The 17278-nt window shown below is 43.1% G+C and overlaps 1 protein-coding gene across 1 annotated transcript in view; it reads right to left on the bottom strand.

Annotated features, from left to right (window-relative positions):
• Nucleotides 1-17278, bottom strand: part of DENND1A (DENN/MADD domain containing 1A) — a 341344-nt gene that overhangs the window by 138792 nt on the left and 185274 nt on the right. Inside the window, 5 exon segments of the mRNA XM_015418453.1 lie at nt 5846-5961; nt 12349-12440; nt 12795-12814; nt 15091-15171; nt 15558-15627. Coding sequence (XP_015273939.1) covers nt 5846-5961; nt 12349-12440; nt 12795-12814; nt 15091-15171; nt 15558-15627 — 379 coding nt within the window.

The raw sequence follows: 17278 nt of genomic DNA, 5'->3' as shown, positions 1-17278 counted from the left end.
GCAGAAAGGTATCGGCTGGATATTAGGAAAAACCTTTTCACGGTCAGAGTGGTTCAAAGGTGGAATCAGCTGCCTAGAAAGGTGGCTAGCTCCCCTTCACTTGACAGCTTTCAAGAACTGGCTGGATGAATATTTGTCAGAGATGCTTTAGGCTGGTCCTGCAATGGGCAGGGGGTTGGACTAGATGGTCTGTATGGCCCCTTCCAACTCTACGATTCTATGATTCTAACTCTGAATAGCTTCAGGATGATGCAAAATAATGGCACGTTAAATTGACATGACATCACAACATAACTGCATTTATCATATAATTCTTTACTGGCTCAGGGAAGGATCACAGCAGGGACAAAAAAAAGGTACTGAAGCAGAGTACCCCCTTCCCCTGTGAACACAGTGCAATGAATGAGTTCTTCAGGATGCCCCCCCCCCCAAAAAAAATCTTTGTAATAATATGGTGCAGAAATTATTTACACACTGAGTGTCTAAAAGCTAGGAAATGGAAAATAATTCAGTTACATTTAGTATTCTGGCACATGCACATAAACTTTAAATTGACAGCAACTTTTTACATCTGCTAAACTGAAAAATTCTGGTTGAATTGGCCTGAAGATACAATAATTGCTTCAGTACTGACCATAAAAAAGTCAAGTGAGGGGAAAGAAAGGAGGAGGTGAAGATATCACAGAAGCGCTCTTTAGCTGTGATATATTTTGCTACCCATCTGTGTCATATCAGGACTTTAGGGCTAGAAGAAACGTCCTAATATCCAAACACATCATGAAAACCCTCCTTTTATTTCAACTATTTTTTCTATTTGATCAAGCAAACAAAGCTTCCAAGGTTAAGGCAGCAGCTTTAGTTAGGGGCATCTTCTGATTGGGTGCGTTGACGAGTCTGGAATAAAGCTCTTTTTCAGTTGCCCCAAACTTTACATTTAATGCAGCTAAAGTGCCTTCCATAAAGCACCACGTACATTGATATAAACCTCCCAGCAGTGTAACACCAACTAAAGTATGACGAAGTGGTGGGAATGCTTTTGAATTGCCCCAGAACTTTTCACCAAGCTGGATTTTGATATACAAACAAGAGACTGTGTGGAGGAATCAGAGGACAGTGTCACCAGTACATTGATGAAACCCAACTTTTACCTCTTTTTTTATTCTGACCTCTGACGCAGAGGTCTGAGGCAGTTATTCTGAGGCAGTCATGGCTCTGAACCAATGCTTGGGTGCCATAACGAAATTGGTGAGAATAAACAAACTGAACCATAGTCCAGATAAAATAAGAGTTGATGATGGTGAGTTACTTGGCAGAAAACAAGAGAGAGCTGGTGCAGTGGGAGAATTAATTTTAATTCAACTCTAAGACCCCTACGCGTTTTGCATATGCTTCACCAGGGGGATCTGTGAAATATAGTCTGAACAGTTCCCACAGCAACAGAGTCTGAGCAAAACTTGGCAGATCATGTAGCTAGGGAAATGCCAGTTCAGGATTGGAACTTGGAGATACTTCTAGGGAGCAGACTTACTCTGTAATCTCGATAGCATCCATTACCAGGGGACTCATATTTTACAGCTCTGCTTGGTACTGGATCAAACAGATTTGTTCACTGTCACCTGTGTTGTGTTCTGGTTGCTTCTAGATTAGACTTCTACAATGCATTCTACATGGGGCTGCCCTTGAAGACCAATCAAAAACTCCAGGTGGTCCAAAATGTAACTGCCAGTCTTTTGACAAGCATAAACATGAAGAAGCACATATCTGAGTTCCAACAACTTCACTGGCTTCATTTTTTATTTTGGAAGGTTCAAGGTGCTGTTTTTAACATTTAAATCATTAAAGAGATTGGGGCCCATGTACCTGAGGAAACATTAGTTAGCATAACATGCCATCCAACTTCCAGTGAAGTGAAGCTAGTTAGATATAGTTGTTTGGTATTAGATTAAATTTTAATTTGCTTTTAATGTGTCACTGATGTATCTTAAAATCTTGGAATATTGTAAAGGTTTACTTCTTTTTGTATGACTGGTCTAAGGACTGTAGAAATAAATTGTGAATTGAAGTGAAGCTCTGGTACCATCATAAGTAGACACCATATTTGCATCCACCAGGAACAGAGTGTCCCTTTGTATGTTCTCGAACACTATGGAACTCCCTCCTTTGGGAAGCCCAGGTGGCAATATCAGAGACTAATAAAAACAATCCCCTGTGGTGCCAGGCTTTTAATGAGAACTTGTACTGATGCTTTTGTGAACTGCTTCAAGAACTTTTAGTATAAAAACTATATAGAAAACCAATGTATGTGAAAGAGCTGTTTCAGGGCATGATCAGAACTCCCCAAACATTGATCCTGAATTATCATTTTTCTTCCACCATCCCTTTTTTTAAACTCCAAATGTCCAGCCTAATGGGCAATTCTGGGGAATTCAAATATTTGTTCAATACTTTGTGATATCTGGTGGGTCACAGAGAGTATCACAGGATTGCTGGTGAATTTTGTCTGGTGGGCCAACACAGCTACCTGTGATCAATTTGCACATTGATGGTTTAACTACTACTTACCACCACCACCACAACTCAGATTGAATATGAGGACTTTGACTTTCTACTCAAACAGCACCTTCACATAGCTGCCAAATTAGCATTAGATGTTTCTATAAGGAAAAGCAATAAAGCAAGATGGGCCTCTTGGCTCAGCTAATGAACCTGATTGCATTTCCCCAAAGCAAGACAGAGTTCCTGCCCAGCACTGGCCTGCATAGCCATAATCCTGCTGTGGAGGTTATGTTAATTTCAGTAACCCAGTGGGTCAGAGAATCTAAGTGGGAAGTATCAAATCCCAGGCTTTGCCGGCCAAAGAGCACACCCCCGTTTCCAAACAAAGGGCCTCTTAACATGAAGTATAGCCCATTATCTCCTTGCAAAAGCCTTTCTCTAAAGAGTTAAACAATGCTGTGGACAGCTTACTTGTTTGGAATTCTAGCTCAACTACCAAGCTCAACCAATAATGATTTTTGTTGCCTCCAGTGATTAGGCATTGTGAGCTTCTTAATCAAAGTATTAACCAACGTAACAAGAACTCCCCAAACAAGTAATAGCTACACTGCTATTTATCTGAAAGAAAACAGGAACACGCATGTGAAGCATGGATTCCCCCCTCCTTGTTAATCACAAGCAGGGACCTTCTATTCTTGGAAGGTAACTGCTACAAAGAAAGAAAAGAAAAGAAAGAGCACACTACCAAGCACATTTGTAGCAGACGTCATCTGATTAGCAACGGCTGAACAGAAAACACGCTGTTAATAATAAGACAACCTGAGAAATGACTGACTGTCAAAGCTGAAGGATTCCAGCAGGCTGAAAATGAGATTGGTCCCACTGTGCAGCCTCCTGTGGTTTCTGGGGGATGGGGGTGGGAATGAAACAAGCTCATGCCCCATGCATATCAACCGATAACGCCTTAAGCATCTTAGACCCTCCTGTGTGCCTAAATGGAACCCTTAGTTAAGCTCAGCCAGGACCTTTAGGATCAACTAAGATGGTCCTACCCATGTAAGTCCCATGGTGTCTGCCCTGCCCTACTAGAGTTTCTGGAGTGTTTGGTCAAATCAATTAGTTAAAAATCTGGAGGTAACAGAATAAGGGGAAACAGTTCTGTCTAGCCTGTGAGTGCTTCCCATACCTCCTCACTGTTAGATTTTATGTGCCTGTTAGGAGCAAACAATGCAACTCACAGGACAAACACACTACAACAGCTTTGTTCAGCAGTATTCTTCAATTAGCTGTTCAATTAGCTGTTAAGTGTTAATCGGTCAATCTCTGATCCCAGCAATCAGAAACCTTGCATGAATTTCCTACACAGGCAGACTCTATAAACCAAACACTTTCTGTACAGCATGAGGGGATACGACATCCCTCCCCTAATCATTCGTCGTCCATCTCCCCCCCCCATGCGCATCTCACCACCTCATTTCTTTCAATGTCCCTTTAAGCAACCCTGCCAGCTGCTCAATATAGGTCAGGGTGTGCCTCTGAGTGAATAAGGAACTGGCTACAGATAAGCATCCGGATCACAGAAGATTGTTCGGTAACTTTCTAGGACCTTGGCTTCTGTGGAGAGCAGTCGGAAGCCAAATAATGTTGCTTGTTCCTATGGCTGCAGCTTTGAGGGAGCCCCCGGCCCTAGCCCAACACTTCCATCCTGCCTCAGAAAGCCGTCACTCCAATCTTTCCTCCTGCTTTTAAGAGAAGAAAATATGGCAAGAACAGACACCCCCCCCCTTCATCCCCCTCCTCAACACTGCTCGGAAGCTAAACATGTTTTTAAGTGCCTTGGAAGGGGGACGAGGAGGGAGAGGGGGATAAACAGAAGCCAGTCTGTGAATGAGCTGCTTTAGGAAAGAGAGACCTTTCGAGTTTTTAGAAACATCAAACAAGCCCTTGCAGCCCTACTACTTGGAGTCAACTTTCCCATCCCCCCCCCCCTTTTTTGCTTTCAATTCAGGTTCATGTATGACATGCATGAAGCCCTGAGCAAAGTCCCTGTGTAACAGACATCACAGCACCTAAAACTTATAATTGTCTCTACTAACTAGCTTTACCCAATGCCACAACTGGGGAAGGAGCAGGAGAACTGCTTAGAGACGGATGGCAGCAATGGCTGGTTCGCTCCAGCTTATCTAGCAACAGGTGCTGCTCTTTCCTCTTCATTAACTTCAGCATGGCTTGTTTCCGTTTTCCCCATCACCTGTTTTCTGGGCATAATAACGGCCGCAATCAAGAGCGGACTCTAGGACTACAGAATCACTCAGATAATAGCAGACAACAAGGAAACAGGAGCTTCAAAAATGCCTTTCAAGTATTTAAGCCTGCAGCATTAAGGAGAAAAAAATTTGATTCACCATTTATCTAGGAAAACAAAAAAAAAATCAATCAAATATCCATTTACTGAGCAGACCACAAGAAAAACTTAATATTTTCTTCTGTTCAGGAAACAAAAAAATCACAAGCTTATTGACTGCTAAAACCTTGAAATACACAGATCTAAACTTTGAACTAAACCAAGCCGTGCATGTGTGTGTATACGTGTTGTGTTTTTTTAAAGTAATGATGTGGGGCCATTTTTAGAGCTGATGGGCCTTTGAGTGGGCGGCAGCTTTCATCTCTCAGGTACTTGATGGACCCTAAGTAGCATTAAGCCTGCATCCTTGTCCAACAAAATTACGAAAAATGCAGCGCTCACACACAGTATCATCCGCCCTCAGAGTTTATCAAGAGGTCATGAGAACATCCATCTGAAAGCATTTACAAATTTTTAAAGGAAAAAAAATCTGAACATGAGGGCACAAAACAGGCCACTGCTAACACCATCAATGTTGTTATAAAGCACACGCATCAAGAGAAAAAAGTTTGTACTTCAAACATTTCAGAGGCCAAGAGGCCTCAGCAAAAAAAACCCACATTGCCACAAATGAGAGAGACTGCTACGATGGCCATTCAGTACACACAAACCCCTCAACCAGCACTTGCACCTGGGGGGGGGGGGGGGCAGTCATCCTGATGCAAAAAGCACACTGGCAGCAGGGGAAAGAGCCCTAGGCCCTTGCTCCCAGTTGGAAGGCACCAACTCGTACTTTAGTTCATTTTTACGTAGCACTCTACCTTTCCTCAAAGCAGTGCACATCGGGGGCCTCCCATTTTATCCTCACATCAATCCATCAGCTTTACGTTGACCGGCCTGCTAACCTATTGCACCGCTGTTCCACAGTGGCCCTCTCAATACTCCTTCCTCAGCAAACATCATTTCATTGCCCAAACAGAAGCATGTGCCTCCCCATCTACTTACAGTGCTTAGCTTACTACAGCAAATGAGGATACGGCGTTCGTAGAGCATACTGGCGTAGAGGTGCAGCATATTGTTCACATCCACAGCTACAAAATACTCGGTCAGATTTCAGAGAACTTTGTTTTAAAAGCCAAGCATGTGAGGTAAGCACACCCAGAAGCAACTCTTGCACAAAAGCTGCCACAAAAAGCATCACAGCCACGAGGATCTCCGATTAGAATTATTTTCTGCTAGATATTGCAAGCTGGAGCTAAAAGCCCCGTCTGGCCTTTCCTGTAATCCTAGACAGGGAAGGGTTAAGGGGGCTTATCCAAGATGCAACTCCAAAAATCATGGAGGGCACTGGCCTAGCAAAGAGTGCCAATTTATACCATGAAAGGACCTGGCTGTTAAGGTTTCCAAGAGACTGTAAAAGAAGCAGCTTCATAATATAGTGATCAAGAATGACAGCTGGGTAGTCATGAAGCCAAGCAAAATCACATGCCGGAGAGCTCAGCTGATCTTTTTATACATTGCTATAAGGTACAGAACACAACCATGAGTGAGTGTGTTAATAAAAGCACATTTAGGTTCATTTTAAAATTCAAGTGCGACCTTAAATCTTTGGAAAACTGAGTAAACAAGAACACACACACACACACAAATGACAAAGAGCAAACAGAATTTAAAAGCATGGAGAAGCCCATTAGCACTTTTGACAGATCCAAAGATAACTCTTAAAAAACCCCAATACTTGGCCCGTGGAGTTTGCCAAGAAGCTTCATACTGTGCAGAAATATGTTCCACAGCTTGCAGTCCAAATACAAAGGGAAAGCTACAGACAAAAAATTAAGCCTAGGCTTTGTAGAGATCTGTTGTGTTTTGTGATTTTTTTTAAAAAAAAGTTAAGACACAGCAATACATGTACACACACTGGATAATAAAAGGGCATGTCTGTACACCAGCGTCACTCAGGTCTCATTAAACAGCTTGCAATGGGGCAGCAAATACCACATCCAGGTAGAAAAAGAAAGAGAGAACAGATTTTGTCAAAAGCCCCACTCAACTGGCATGTCCCCTTTCTTGCCTGTAGTACTTGTCCCATCTGTGCTGATTAGGCAAGATGTTTGTATCTAAACAGAAAGCCATTCAGAAGCTGTCTTTGCTTTTTGGCTCAGTGACAGAAAGAATACAGTGCATAGAGACAACACCATAGGGCCAGTCTATGACATTTTCATGTCTGAGGTGGAAAACCCAACTACCACCATTTGCTCAGGCATATTTGAATGAGGCTTGTGCAAGAGATGGCGCATACTGCAAGAGTTAATCTGTCTCCCATTCTGCCATCTCTAATCCACTGGCAGAAGCAGATACCTGTGTAAGAAGGCTTGGTCCATAAATGGCAGAAAGGGAACTTAACAAAACAAAATGCAAAAGAGGAGATGGCAGTTTAATAGAGATCTGATGAGTTTTCAGTGTTCCATAAAAATTGACTGTGCAGGACAATGCTTAGAATCCCTGACAGAGGAACTTTTAGAATAAACCTGCCAGCACTGAGAGATCAAAGACTGCTGGGGCATGCATCAGCCCTAGTGCAGCCGGTTGAAGGAATTACAAGATTCATGCATGGTAGATGATGGACATCTAGAGTGGCACTAAGAACTAAATACAAAGAAAGCTAGATTGGCTGTGCGGATACAGCAAGGTAGTTCCTCCCTTAGGAGATAGTGAAATAAAGGAGAGTGTGCCCTCAAAAGTGGGATACATCAAGAAGGTATAAACAGAGCTGATCTGTTGTGAGAAAAGGATAGAGGAATGAGACAGCTGAACACGTAAATACTTAAGCCCCAATGAAGACCACTCTTCAAGCACAGTACAAATATGCAACAAGCAAACAGGACAGGTAGAGAGTTGGACTGCTGTGAGAGGAACCAAGTCCTCTTGCATGCTAAAACAATTAAAGGATCAGTTCTTCAGCAACTTGCTGTTTTGGAATTAAGCCCAGTTAACTGCTGTTAAACCTGTACAGATCTGGCTCCTAGTCAAGACTGAAGATTAAAGCTAACTGTAGACCTGACCCTTAACTGAGCATGAAGCAGAGATTGTTAAATCAGAAGGGGTGCAGAGAACCACTTCCAGTGTCACATCACTTCTCTATGCAGCCCCAAGTTTCTTCTCCAGGGTCATGGTCATACGTGTCAGAAAAACAGGGGGAAAGAGAGGTTGTTTCCTCCAGAGGCATTTGACCCGCAGTTGCGTGATCACACAGTCCTTGGAAGCTGCAGGCACAGCTTGCCACTGCATGATCAGGCGCAATCACAGGTAAGTCGGTTTTTGGGGGGGATTTGCCGTTTGTTTCCGCTGCGCTTAAACGAGGAATTGATGAATTGCATCTCCACACTGAGGACTCCCTATGGAGTTTGCCATGATGCACATACTGAGAGGGGGGGGGAAACAATGCCAAGGAGTTGGGATGGCCTGATCAGACCATCCCATCGCCATGTGAGCACGTTGGAGCAATCAGACAGGGGAAAGTCTGGCCATGGCCCATCGCAACCCATTTACTACCGGATTTTCCCCAGTGTCTTTTAACTCCGCTTCTGCGGCGGAGCAGAACGGGTAGCCGACGGCTGCGGGGCACTTCCCAGATGTTGTTGTCTGGTCACGCCCTTTAAATCCACCCAGCATTCATGCCTATGGTGGGTCTAATTGTGCATATGATCACAGCCCAGGCTTAGCCAAAGCAGAGTAACTTGCAGAAGCCAAACACTGGAAATGTTGTTCAAATGGATTTAGTTTCTTGGCCATAAAAGCTTTTAGCACAGAGAATTCACAACACTGGTTGCTGTTGTTACAACTAAAAATCTACTTTGTACCATCTGTGTACCAAGTATTATTTGAGACACAGAGCACTGGGGAAAAAGACGGGCTCAGAAAGCAAGAAATGCCAAGAAGAAACTGTCAGTATAGTGAAGAATACGTCAACCAGCCTTGAACTCAACAGGCTTTCCCTCCTCAGCATTTGTTTTGCATTTGCTTCTCTTCACTCCAAGACCCACACTTGCAAAGTTTATGAGGCTATATTATTCATTACATCCACTACTCTGTTTTTCTTCCCCAGAATGTTTTCAGCCTTCTTAAGGTAACTTCTCTGTACATACCTCAAGAACGAAGCTGTGGACACCCCCCCCAAACCTGCTGTAGTCATTCCCCAACACCTTCTCTCTGTCCCTGACCTACCCCAATACTGAACAAAGATCCCTTCAAGTACCATAAGTCACACCCTTTCCACAGACTGAACATCCAGCTTTTAAAATCCTTTCCAAATTTTTCTGGCATAAAGCCTTTGGGGTTTTATAATGCCCTTTGATTCACAAGCATTCAGAGTATCTACTGATCAAATGTTATGGGAAGTTGACTCATATATTGGGATTCCAGCCAATACTAGCAGACAGAACAGACAGAGGGTGGGAAAAAATTGTTTCTGAAGACAGCGAGTGTGTGTGTTATGTGCATGCACATGTGCACACAAAACATGTGGTTTTGTGCATAACCAGCCACAAGAGCTTCAAAGCGGGAGATTGAAGAAAACAGGCATTTCTGATCTTGGCATGTTACTGCCGCATGCACCTCACAAGCAAGCTTAAGCATGTTTTTTTCAAGGTGTCTGTGGGGGAACAGGTTACTAACTTCTAATGAACTTATTTTTTTAATGGCCAACCATGTTTTGCACCTGTGCACAGCACACCTTTAAAAAATCCAGAACTCAGTTAAGGAGCTGCCAAACTGTGCCTTCGGGGGAAGCATTCCCTAACTCTAAGCACAGGCCTTCTTTGGAACAGAGAACCAACTGAAGACAATGTTATGATGGAAGGACCTCTTTGATTACCCCTTCTGTAAGAGGGTAAACAACCTCTCCCAGAATGACAGATTGTAGCAAAGGTACCTCCTCATGCAATCTAATCCTGCAGGAGGAAAGTACCTATCCCACAATCCATCTGCCTATCGGTGAAAGTTCTGACTTGCACAGCACAATCAATCTGAATTAAGGTTAAATTAGTGGTGCCATGTAATCTTCTAGATATTCACAAATTGTCAGCTTGTACTCAAAAGGAGTCAGAAACAGGAGTGGTAAGGGGTGCAAGAAGTCAATGATTCCCCCTTTGAAGCCCTTTTTGAACTCCAAGGTGGAGGACTTAAGCTTAAACCATGAGTAGACTCCTCTTGGTAACACTGCACTGTAATGATTTGAAGGAGTCATATTCTGTTGAAAGGCAAGCTGCCCAATGACCTCAATACCAGGCTCAGCTCTTGGGAGACTATGGCTGTGATCGCACACATTAAATAATCCACTTTCAATGCAGTTTCCAACTGGATTTTGCCAGTTCACACAGTAAAATCCAGTTGGAAAGTGCACTGAAAGTGGATTATTTAGTGCGTGTGACTGCAGCCTGACAGTACAATCATAAGAACACTTTCCTGCGAGTAAGCCCCACTGAGTAGACTTCAGCTGGATTCTGAGTAAATCTTTTTAGGATTGCTCTGTAAGAAAACTGAAGGACAAACCCCACTGAATTAGCTGCAGATGTGGTATCTCTGTCCAGGGCATCATATATTTGCATACTGAAGAAAATTCCTTCACACACAAATAAATGGGGCAGTTTCTGGAACTAGGGTAGTGGAATATAACCAAGCATACAAAGAGGAATCCTGCATAGCTTTCATATTAAAGCTCAAGTTTTGTGTAGTGGTTAAGTGCGCGGACTCTAATCTGGGTGGACCGGGTTTGATTCCCCACTCCTCCACTTGCACCTGCTGGATGATCAAGCCATAGTTCTGGCACAGCTGTTCTTGAAGAAGAGCAGTTTCTGTCAGAGCTCTCTCAGCCCCACCTACCTCACAGGGTGTCTGTTGTGAGGAGGGGAAGGGAAAGGAGTTTGTAAGCCACTCTGAGACTCCTTTGGGTAGTGAAGGGTGGGGTATAAACCCAATCTCCTCTTCTTCTTCTTCTTCTTCTTTATACAGCACCAGTGTGCAGTGTTTCAGACATATACAATAAGTGTACTGTGCCCTCCTTCTCAAACATCCTACAACTAAACAACAGGTTGTTGAGGCATCTCTAGGTAAAGGATAGCCAAAACTTTACACGGTTCCCATTGATAAACAAGACAGGGAGCCTGATATTATGAGCTGTAAGTTTCATTCTGCTGCAGCTCTCTTAACAGTACACTTCCAGATAACATCCGCATATCTCACTACCTGAATATCCCAAAGCAAGGAGGTCTCCTACCTTTGATCACCTCCCAGAAACTAAAAGCCTGACTACCTAAGTGTTTCAAGCTGAAGCCTTCAACCCAGCATCAAGCCATGTGGCTCCACAGTTTGACTACTGAAATTTCTTCCTCTCTGGTCTTTAATTTCCTGAATGGAATAAGGTACTTCAATAAATTATCATTGTTTCTTGCCTACAAAACCAGTGTTATAAACAAGGATTAAACCTAGATTATGAATCCTGGCTGGAAGCAAGAAACAAAAGCACAAACTGTGGTTTGCTTATGATGTATGAAAGCTGCCAAGGGCACCCAGTAAGCTTCATGGAGGAATGGGTGTCCCCACGGAGGAACCCAGGTGTCCCTAAATCCTAGTTCAGCATGCTGACTAGTATACTACAGTGACTTGTGGAGGCTTTTAAATACACTGGCTCTTTCTCTCTGCTTTTCCTTTAGCACTCACAGCTCTCAGAGGTTTTCTATTTAGACAATGTCCCAATCAACAGTTGTTTAGCAGGCACCAGGCCCAAGCATCTGGCTCTCAATCCCAGACGGTTGTTCACCATGTGTCAAGAGGACTGCCTCTGCTTCCTAAGTGAAATTGGCCCAATGATTCTGGAGCCCCTAAAAGGCAGATGCACTCCCCCCCCCCCATTGATATGTCAAAAGTTTCCTTCCAGAGAGTCACAGTTGGTTAATCTGTTTCAGATTCCCCATGGGACATTTTTAAAACATTTACAAAGAATTCAATAGGCTGTTGGTCCAATTTTATCATGGAGCCTTTTAATGTTTGGTCACTGTTTTTCTTACTGTTTTTCTCATAGTGGAAGGGGGGGAAGGTCAGTTTTTGAAGCCAGCAGAGGGAGCACAATACTTGATTTTGGGGACAATTGCCTGGACACAGCAGAAACTTGCAGCCTGTTTATTGCTCTCTGCAAAGGCTTCTGTGCGTGGTTAAAAAACCAAATTTATTATTCTCCCCCCACATGTCAGGTTTTACAATGCAAATTCCGTTATTTTAGAAACTGTGGTCTGACTGGCTTTTTACTTCCTCTGTGTTTTAAGATAATGACATACAGCTATACTCCAACTGGACTTCTTTCTTTGAGGCATTTAAGACCATTGTACTGAAGCCACTTTTGAAAATGGGAACTATCACAGCTGTATTGAGGCTAAGGTCATCCTGTCTCCGGTGTCTCACAGACTCTCCAGTGAAGCAAACACTGGCCAGTGTGATGGTCCAGGAAGAGTTACTTACATTTTCAGGTATGCTGGGAAGTTCTCTGGTGTCAGGCACAGTAAAGTAAGAGTGCTGGGGAATAAGAAGAAGAGTCTCAGAGACGCAGCTTACAATACAATATAAACTAAAGATAATACAGTAAAATCTCTACAAGCCATACAAAACTAAGTGCTCCCTCCTTGATAGTCACTGACTCTGGACAAGTCTGCAACTAATTTCTGCCCCTGCCCATGCCTAGCCACAGAAGTAGTCTGTGAGCTAGCTTATGTTTCTTCCCTAGGCATCCAGCAGAGAAACACAAGGGAGTTAAAAATGCTGTCTTCTTCATGATACATGCTGATGTGAAAGGGTAAGTTCTGAAGTTTTGCAGAATTTTTACTCAGGTAGAATGGAACCAACAAAAGAAAACAAAAGCTTTAAGTGTTGTGTTTCTGTGGTGCAAAATGCAAAGTTAAGTCACATCAAACTATACTTTTGGTTCTGATCGTTGAAACCGAGACTGGTAGATTCACTATAGCTGGAGCTAGGCAGGATGGATTTCTGGAGATCAGAGTTTCAGTACCCTGCAGCATAGCTCTTTACCCCTTCCCATAACGAGCAGAAGCAAAATTAGTGATTTGTATAAACATCTGTAGTAATCTGTAATGCAGGTTTTCTTGACAGAATTGCAATGCTTTTTAGTACAGAGCACTCACAACAAACTTGATTTGTGCCATTAACACTATTTAGTGTTGTGCTTTTACAAGCTTGTCCAATATCTGTTGTTTATCAGCCATTACAGCATCTTGTGAATAGCATACAGACTGAAACAAGTAAAAGCAGGTTCACTCCCTAAAGTGAAAACAGGTAAAAACAGCCATTAGTCCACAAACCTGCTGTTGTTTTAATTTGGTTAGAAAGGGGCTGGATGCCAGGAAGAGAATGAGGGTACAGGAAGAGCTGCCGCATGGCAATAAGTAGGGACCGAAGAGGGCTGTGGTTGTACAAAACAAACCTGGATCCATAACTTGGTTTGGAAACCACCAGGCTAAGAAAGGCAGAGCCTGAAACAAGCTTAGCTTCTGAGCTCTGCTTTGATATATTTTTCCTGCTCCACTGCTCGTGAAATGTCCAAGGCAAAGGGAGGTCAAGAGCATTCCTTGAGCGCACTGGAATGCAATGGCCAAAACATACCAACCTCTCACCCTGCCTGTCTTCTGAATCAGACACACATGCTGTGCGAGGGATAGCTGGCCTCGTTGCAGCTGAGATTGCCTCTAACACCAGACCAAACAACTCCTACCTGTCGACTGACATTATGGAGCAAAGCAACAAGGGAGCTGTTTGGAGTCAGTGGTAGGTGTGGAAACTTTAAACTGAGGAGAGTTTTCAGACTCTGATTTAATGATCACAGCTGAGAAAACAGATGCCACCATTCAGAACTTCTCTGCAAAGCTCCATTAAAATCACATAACAACCCATCCAATTTGTCCTTGTTGAGATGGCGGCAAAGCACTTCTGTCGCTGTGCGGTTTATAAAATAGAGCCCTTATGAAAGGCACTGCCTCATTCGAAAGGGTGAAGAGAAAGAGTCCAAACCTTCCCACAGAGCTTCTCTTCAGGAGTAAACTCATTCCTGATCTGGGATGTGGGAGGGCACTTCCGGAATACATTACACTAGTGCCCCAGCCTCTGCTCTGACTTCACAAGGTCTTATCAAAGTACATGCTGATTTATACAGCTGAAAATGGCAACAGTCGAGCAACTCTAGGAGGCCAAGACTTCCCCTGTGTGTTAACACCAGAAATGCCCCCATTTCAACATTGAAATGGGAGGTTGACCCAAGTTCATGACATTACTTCACTCCTTGAAAGACCCTCTACGGGTCAAGCAAGAGCCTTCAGTGGTGTTGCCTCCCCTATTCACCTCTCCACTGGTATTCGGATACATCCATGCACAAGACTTTTACTCCTCCAGTAGGTACCACTTTCAGCTGTCCAAAGATCTTCTGCTGCCCCAAACTGCTCGGCCTTTGTTGTCACATTTGCCTGCATGATGTCACTCTTCTTACCTTTTTCATCCCCCCCCCCCCGATAAAAATCCACCTCTTTTTGGCATAACCCCTTAGTCCCTGCCCCCTACTGAAACTAAGTGGAAGCACACATGACTAGATGGAAAGTAAATTCTTCCCTCATTGAACTCAAACACCATTTCCCTCCCTTCCCTCAGTTTTCATCTTGAAATCTCCTTGGTCTGTGTGTGTGTGTGTAGTGTGTGTGTTTTTGTGTGCATGTCTGGAAGCCATAGTTGACTTCAGGGGACCCCTACTGGGGGCTTGGATGTTTTTCAGAGAGGTGGCTTGATTAGCCTGCCCCTGAATCCCACCTCTGGTATTCCTTGGAGGTCTCCCATCCTAATACTTGCCAGAGTCGGCCCTGATTAGCTTCCATGATCTGATGAGATTGGGTTTGCCCGGGCTATCCAGGTCAGGGCAATTTATCATTCACTTTCAAAAATGTCTTAAGCCACCCTCCTCCAACTCACACGCATAGGCAGTTTAAGATAGCATGCGACTGCAGATTTCAATATCTGTGTGTATGTTTTAGCCTTTCCAACAGATTTGTACTTTTATTCTTCATGGCAGCTTCTTAAAGTTGAGTCAGCTATTTATCAGACAAATACTAAAAATATTACCATGGGGGAGGGGGCACCTTGTGGCTTCCTGCTTCAGGATGGAGATATTGCTTTGGTTTTGCTCTATTGCATGTGCTACTTACCACGCTGAGGTGCACAGATGTGCCAGGCTCAGGGATCGGCAGTTTATAGAGTGTTTCCAGGAGTTCATACCACTGGCTATCCTAGAGGTAAAAACAGTACACTTTAAATGCTTTGACACGGAGTTCCAGAAGTTTGCAAATTGTTACTATTTATCTATTTATTTGTCCTTACAAGGGCCGCCAAAGTGGCTAGCAATTTAAAACATATATGAAAAAATTACACTATATAACTATTAAAATCAACCCCCCTCCCAAGCATGCATAATTAAAACAATTAAAAGAGGGTTTTTAAAAAAAGTTAAAATACATATGAATACAGATTATATTTTCATAGGTATCAGATCTGGGGATCTCTGGAATGAGTGACACCACACTAGATTAGGTCAGGTCTGAACCAAGTCTCGGGTTTATTGCCAGTAAAATTTCACTCACTCATACAAAGAAAACTGAGAGTGCCATATACTTACCTGGCACTTCGCTGTATAGTCTGCCAAGATGTTGAGCAGTTTATAAAACACTTCAAACCATGGGAGATAACTAAAAAAAACACACACAAACAAGCAAACAATGAGGAAACCATGTTTTACTACTTTTTAAAACCAAAAAATCATTCTGCATTGCAATTTTTTAAAAGAAAGCGTAACATGGATGTACTTTTTGTCAAATCAGCAGCATCTTAGTTGGATCTTTGGCAGCATCACACCTCCTCATTCTGTTACATACTAGCCAGTGAAAAAAAGATCAGCACTAAAAAAGACATGACATTTCTGTCCGACACAGGCATGTCTTCCAGGGAAACATTCACTCCACAAAGTCAGCAACTACCACTGATGTGCACAGCAAGATTACTTTATTGGGGTTTTGCATCAGGCTTCCATGCCTCGTTTCAGTTCAACAGTGTAATAATACAGAAAGCATTCCACAGAGGAAATCTCTTGAGGTCCAGTAGCCCAGAAAACCACACAATCTCAGCCCCTCCTTGCCAGGGAAAATCAAGTGTCAACAAGGGTTAAGGCACTGCACTACAACACGGCTGCATCTATCAGCTGCAGAGAAGTCAGTGCCCCAATGGTCAGGCCGTAGTAACAAATGAAGTGAGATGCAGCAGACATGACAGATAATGTGAACAGAGCTCTACTGGTAGCATCCGCCCGCAGCTTGGGAAGACTACCGTAAAATTTAAAGTTGCTTATCAACAACTTGCTGATAAGGAATTTTCACATTCTATGACAGCATTATCACATCCGTTAATAAGATCCAAGAAACTCCAGGCGTTTCTGGCTACTAGCAGGCAGAAATACAATTACCAATACAGGATAGCTCTTCTGAGTTTGGCATAGAATGTAAACATTCCAGGGGGATTAGAGGGACCATAAAGTTTTGACTCCCGTTTTAAGTCTCATAAACTTCAGAGTTAAGAGCTTCCCTAAAGAGTACCCAAAAGAGGGAGGCCCTTTGGAGCAAAAGCCTTGCTCAGAGATTAACATAGCAAACACATTGAAGCAGGAGAGAAAGGGTGCTTTTTTGTATTTAATCATAGCATAATTCAGGGAAAGCCACACTTGGGGCCTTTGTAACAGACATTCTTCAAATCAATGAACTTCCTATTTCACAAGTCAGATCTTGCCTGCATGAAGAGACATTTACACACACACACACACACACACACACACACACACACACACACACAGCTTCCTCTATGAAATGGAACAACCAAACTTAGGTGGAAGGGCAGGCATAAATATTTAAGGAAATACTGATACACGTTTGCACTGTTTAAATTTGACCCAAACAAGAAGAATGCACCCCTGGAACTATGTGATCTTATTTCTACACAGCCTTGACTGTTTCCAGAATATAAAGAAAGAGCCTGTTTGCGGTCAACTTCAGCAACACCATATGCTATACAAATAAAATACATAAATAAAATAAATGATAGAGAGAAGACTAGCATGGTCCTGGAAATAACACACAAATCAATGATGCAATCCAATTTTTAAAAAATAAATACAGGAGGGGGCAGCTTAGAATATTTCCCAAATTCTTCCACAAACTGCTTGATGAATACCTGGCCAGGACAGGACTATAGTTTTGAAACCAAAGCCCAGGCTTATGCCACTTCAAAAGAGGGGCTGTATCACCCTGCTGCGGGAACCATTCACAGCTGCTCTGTATCTTACCGGAGAGG

Source organism: Gekko japonicus, unplaced genomic scaffold (assembly GCF_001447785.1).
Source record: "Gekko japonicus isolate JY-2015 unplaced genomic scaffold, Gekko_japonicus_V1.1 scaffold127, whole genome shotgun sequence".
Lineage (NCBI taxonomy): Eukaryota > Metazoa > Chordata > Lepidosauria > Squamata > Gekkonidae > Gekko > Gekko japonicus.
Note: the sequence above shows the minus strand (reverse complement) of the source record. Positions and strands in the feature narration are given on the sequence as shown.